Source organism: Oratosquilla oratoria, chromosome 6, assembly GCF_046742065.1.
Source record: "Oratosquilla oratoria isolate Oo_2021 chromosome 6, ASM4674206v1, whole genome shotgun sequence".
Classification (NCBI taxonomy): Eukaryota; Metazoa; Arthropoda; class Malacostraca; order Stomatopoda; family Squillidae; genus Oratosquilla; species Oratosquilla oratoria.
In genome coordinates this window covers 70,032,384-70,038,383 of record NC_134782.1, presented here as the reverse complement: position 1 = coordinate 70,038,383, position 6,000 = coordinate 70,032,384, and the positions used below count along the sequence as shown (strand labels likewise).

General features: G+C 38.0%; 1 protein-coding gene across 3 annotated transcripts in view; it reads right to left on the bottom strand.

Moving 5' to 3' along the window:
- Window positions 1-289: 289 nt before the first annotated feature.
- The window catches only part of LOC143026591 (growth factor receptor-bound protein 2-like), a 41,035-nt gene continuing 35,324 nt past the window's right edge, over window positions 290-6,000 (bottom strand). For all 3 annotated transcript variants that reach the window (XM_076187240.1, XM_076187239.1, XM_076187238.1), the window contains 2 exons: window positions 3,835-4,000; window positions 290-3,372 (listed from right to left, as the gene is read on the bottom strand). In XM_076187240.1, coding sequence (XP_076043355.1) covers window positions 3,199-3,372; window positions 3,835-4,000 — 340 coding nt within the window. In that variant the 3' untranslated portion in view covers window positions 290-3,198. The remainder of the gene's footprint in view (window positions 3,373-3,834; window positions 4,001-6,000) is intronic.

Below are 6,000 nucleotides of genomic sequence, written 5' to 3'. Positions count from 1 at the left end.
AATACATAGCATTTTTACCCAATTCAGGTACTCAAGGACAACTTTCATACATGTTGAAATGTGCATTTTGATATGTTGTACCTTTCAGAATAATTTCCACCATGACTGCCATTTGCTCTTTTATTAAAGCCCCATAAATCAATGTATAAAATTCATGTGACATGCGGTTACAAAAAATGTTTCCTATTTTCAGCTATGATGGTTCAATGGTTGTGTACCTTATGAAGTAAACCTAAAACAAAATTTAAGACATTTCACAGAAAAGGCAGTGAAATAAAATAGTTACATGTAATTTGTTTGCCATACTGTATTTGTTAAATGTGGGTACAGAGAATGAATGAGCTTGCAAGAAGTATCAGGGAAATGTTATAATCACATGGACCTTCTCCTGAACACATCTGTATTCCCCCCTTTTCATATTTTCATTCCACCCAAAACTGAAATGTCATGCACAACCACTGAATAGGAAGCATTTACTCAACTTCAGAAGCAAACAAGACAACAGAAAGCAACCAAAATTTAAGACAATACTAATTTCACAATGACTATGCTCTCTACAGCTAAACTTAGAGAAGCACCTTAAATAATCCAATTGCTTTGCTTAAACCTCCATGCATGGCCTGTGAGAAATGCAGATTTCTTTGCCTGGCCAGGAAACTCATGTTTGCTACAAGGGGCACTTTTGTCATGCTTCTGAGATGAATGCTTCTTGTGAATATATCACACAAACAGTTTTCTTAACTATATGTTAATGTTTTATATATTCTGGACTGAAGCAGCAATGATTACGTAAAATCTTCTTGAACCCATTTTTTCTTTAAGGTTATCTTTCATATTAATTGCTCTCTCAAGTCTCTAAGTCATCTTTTCTAAGTTCACTAGTATTCACGCTGCATATTTATTCAATAGTTACAACACGTCTGTCTGTCTTTCAGAATAGTCACTCAACTTACATCCTTCCTCTCATAACTACAGTTCAATTAAATCCTTGTTTATTCCCACAAAAACCTTTCTTGTTCAGAACTTTCTCACAAAGAAAGTTTTGAAATGTTAATCCTACAAACTTCCCAATGCTACTGCAAATAGAAAAAAAAAAACTTGCAAGTGATCTTCACTGTTGTTACCTCTGAAGTCACCACCTGCTCAGTCTTCATCAGACACCTATTAAACAACATGAAACTATCAGTGCATCAATACCACTTGTTTGACTTTGACATCAAATGTATCTGTACATTATCCTCAACTGAACTAAGGCAACAGCATGTCTGTGTATTTTGAGGAAAATGTGTACATTCAACATGTATAAAGCTGTTATGTGATAAAAAAAAGGTGGGTCCTGACAAACCCATCTATCTGGTATAGTGCAACTGTTTGCCTACAACAGAAAATTGTATTGCATGAAAAGCAGCAGCAACCTCAACTTGCTAATCAGCTGGACAAAGTAAAAATTCTTCAACCGGAGAAATCCTTCCATGTAAAGTGACTGGAATAATTTGTGCTAATGTTTTCACATAAGTTCTTTGACTGTTCTTATTAATATCAAGTTACTATGTATACAATTCCTTGTATTTCTTACCAATAAGCAATGGCCAAAAAATTATACATCCCACTTGCTGAAAATCTGGAAGCCAAAACCTCCAACTGTTTGTGATCAAAACTGGCCATGCTATTATGCACCAATTGGAACATTTATCAATGAGCAATGGAGGTACACTTCTTGGCTACAGAACCACAAGTTACTACAGACAAGCTTCATATAGCAATTCTTCTGAGAGGAATGATGGAATTCTACAACAGCAATGCTGGTATTTCAAAGGAGAATTCCAAGGCTCACATCTACTTCAAATGGGAACAAGCCTCTCCTGCTCCTTTCTTTCACTCCAAACTCCATTTTATTTTGGGGTTCACTTCCTTAGATAAAATCAAACTGTCTTTAAATATTCTTTCCATCCTATTAGAAACCCCATTCTTTTAGTCCCATATAAAACTTCCATGCCCTGTTAATATACAACAATGACATCCCATAAGACCCTCCACATAAATTGTACACTGTTAGCATTTATACCAAATAGTACACAAGGTTAAATAGGAAGTAAAACTTGTCACAATATGGGTACACAGGCTTCAAGTTATCACTGCACTAACACTCTGTCCCTTTCATTAGATATTACTATGGAACCCTTGGCACACCTTTGCAAAATATTATAAAAATTGTGCAATTACTAATTTTGTTATAAAGGCATTTCTCTCAATACCAGGCCTATGTACCATGGAAGAAGGAAACCACCATTAATCCTCTTGGCCCAAGCAAAGCTGGCCTGTTTACCACATCAAAATGCAAGGAACAGAGTGTAGCTTGTGATACAACAAATAAAAAAAAAATAAGAATACTACTTATAATAATAACATAAATATAAATAAAAATCAAATCAAATCAAATGTACAGTATCAAACATTAGGGACTAACAATATTTTTGCTTGAATGGAGGGCTTTAGGGTAATTATTTTCAATTGGAAAGGCAAATATACATGATGATGGCATTGAAGGAACTTATAATCCACATGCAGTACAAACAGGAATCAGTTGAAGCTCTTGAACATTTGAGCCTTAGACAAACACATGAAAAAAAAGTATATAAAAAAATGTTATAAAAAAAAAAGAAAAAAAAAAATATTAATTAAATAACATAAAAAATAAAATAATAATAATAATAATAAAATAAAAGAAAATAATAAAGCATTTCACTCAGACTGATATAGCATAGCATATCTTTGGAGTCCTACAATTAACTGTGCTGGAGCTGTCACCAACCCCAAAGTTTGTCACCACCATGAACCAACATGTACTTTGTAAGGGTCATCTCACCATCTTCTGCACTTGAACTCGACACATGGCACTTTGGGAGAGCCGCAATGCTCTCTAGTGTCCTTTTTGGAAATATATCTGGTTTACCACTGCTACACAGTTTGGGATGGAAAGCAACAGAGACAACTGATGAGAGAACCACAGGCTGTTCCATGTAATTTCTGTATGCATTCCTCCTGAACATAATTACAAGTACTTTCTCTCACAGTAGAGGACAAGTTAGAGAATGCAGAGGATTAGATGAAGACGTTGCAATGCTATCCTGAGCTATGGCAGCAGATAAGAGGAGGCCTCAGCTGACAGCCTTTGTCGTCATTCGGATGTCTAATTTTTTAGGTATGGTAGCGAGCAACGTACGTGGCGGGAAACAATCCTCGCTTGTCACTCACTTCACCCGTCCACCAATGTTGATCAGATTGATCAGTTACTGTAATGACATCCCCTCGCTTGAATGCTAATTCCCCTTCTTCCTGGGGAGTGAAGTCATACAGAGCTTGAACCAAGAACTGAAAGAGGGAAACAAAAAATGGAAAACATTAAAGTAATGTGAACAAATTTAACACTTTCAACAAACACCAAACATCTCAGCAATTCATGTTTCAACAAGTGCCATGAAATTATTGTCAAAGTACAGCTCAGCAATAATAATAAAAATTCATACAACCAATTTCGACAGAAAATAATTGTATCAAAACTGCCATTTGAGGACAAAGCCATAAATTAGTACAACATTTCACTTGTTAAAGCTTTATAAAGTACATAGTTGTGGCACACAAATATCTGAGGATAAATAGGACCCAGTTCCTCCTATTTATTCTCAGAGATTAGTGTACCACAACTTTATACTTGATCAAGTTCTACCAATGAAACATCACATTAATAAAGGCTTCATCCTCAACCAGTGTTTCTTTTGATACACTTGTCGAACTGCCAATTGCATAAAAAAATTATTATAAATGATACTTCACCTCTTCTGGCACCATATCTGTAAGTTTGATGTCGTGTGACCTGGAGACAGAAGCAGATCGATGATATTCTACAAGTTCATTCAAAGAATTGAACTTGACCACCCAGAGGAAGAACTTCCCTTGTGCATCACGAAGAACTTTGAAGTGTTGAACACCATCCCCACACCTAATAAAACACAAAATAAATTGAACTTGAAGGTAAAGAATAACTGACTGTTTCAATCACAAACAGCACTGAAAGAGATGAAAACTGGTAAGAAACTTGGGTGATTCACCACAGTTTTGAGCCACATGTTGGACATGTGATCAACACCTATTAACCTCCTGGTGAGCTCAAAACTCATATATAGCCCAATCAATGGGTAATGCTGTGACCATGCACACACAACCCCCCAACCTCTTGCCAAAAGAGTTGGAGTGCTGGCTCAAAGTGCAGCAATGCTGAAAAATTTTCAGCCCTGCGTGGAACTTCAACTCAAATTGCTGAATTAGTGATAATGAACAGTACCACTGCACCATCAGCTGTCATCCGGAGTGTCTGATGGAGGGAATAGTAGTTAGTGGATGGCTAGTGACATGATTCAATGTGTGCTGGTTCACTGTAGGACAGCATGTATAGATTCATTACACAAGAGAAAGGGCACAAATATGAATGGGGAGAAATCCCTTCAGGGTGCTGCAAACTATATTTCACACATACTCCTTCACTCCCCCCATCCCCCACCCACTCCCCTTTCACGCATCACAGCATCATCCATACACAACCATTCTTCATTCCCCCTCTCTTCTGTCTTCTCCCTTCCTTCCTCAACAGACATTCCCCTCTTTCCCAATGCCCCTTTTACCCCATCCATCCATCTCATTGTTAGTAGACCCCTCATGTTCCCCTCTTCCACCTCTGCCTTCCACACCTTTTACTAATCTTTCTCCACTCGTTTTTTTCCATGTGTCCAAACCATCCCAATACTCTTTTATCAAGCCTATCTCCCAGCTCCCATTACATCCCTGTTCTCCTCCTCACCACAGCATTGCTCACTCTATCCAACAATACCACTCTATCAACCCCTACCATATTTCTCAGGCACCTCATCTCAAACACATTCAAACTCCTCTCTTATGTTTCACATTTCTGCCCCATACAGTGCTGTCGGAACAATCACTCCTTCATACAATCTCCTCTTAGCATTCATTCCCAAATGTCTATTTCTCATTACATTTTTTAATCTCCCAAGGAATTTATTTGCTTCTCTCAATCTCCATTCTACCTCCACCTCCACTCCTCCCTCTCCTGCCACATTTGCACCCAAGTATCTAAAACTATCCACTTCCTCCAGTCTCCTTTAATGCTCACTTCCAGTTTGCTGCCACTTTTTCCCCTTGTACATCTCATCACCTTACTTTTATCCACATTTATCTTCAACTTCCTTCTTTTGCACTTCTTCCCAAACTCTATCACTTTGTCAATCCCTCCTCTGATCCTGCCACAAGCACAGTGTCATCAGCAAACAACTGGCTTACCTCCCACTTTTCTCCATTTTCTTTAACCATCTCCAATCCCCAACCCATTACCCTTGCATTTACCTCTTGCACCACTCCATCCATGTATAAATTGAACAGCCAGGGTGACATAACACATCCCTAGCTTAGTCCCAACTTTACCTTAAACCACTCTCTCTCCATTTCTAATTCTAACATAGGCTTTACTACTCTCACAAATACTCTTGACTGCTCTTAGCAGTTTTTTCCTCTCCTATATATCTGCAATACTTCCCAGTGCCTTCCTGTCTACCCTGTCATAAGCCTTTTCCAAATCCATAAAGGCCCAAAAACAACACCTTACCTTTTTCTAAAGCTTTCTCACATATCTGTCTTGGTACAAAAATCTGATCTACATAACCCCTACCTGTCCTAAATCCATACTGCTCCTCATCAATTACTCCCTCTGTTCCTCTCCTAATCATCTCAATCAAAACCCTCCCATAAGCCTTTCCAACTACACAAACTGATCCCTCTGAAACTGCTACACTCACATTTGTCTCCCTTTCCCTTCTTTTAAACAAATATTAAAGAACCTCACTAGCTAGTCACTGTACCTCCCTTTTTTAGACATTCTGCATGACACCCATCCAACCCATGCCTTACCTGTTATCACCTTAACTACCTTCA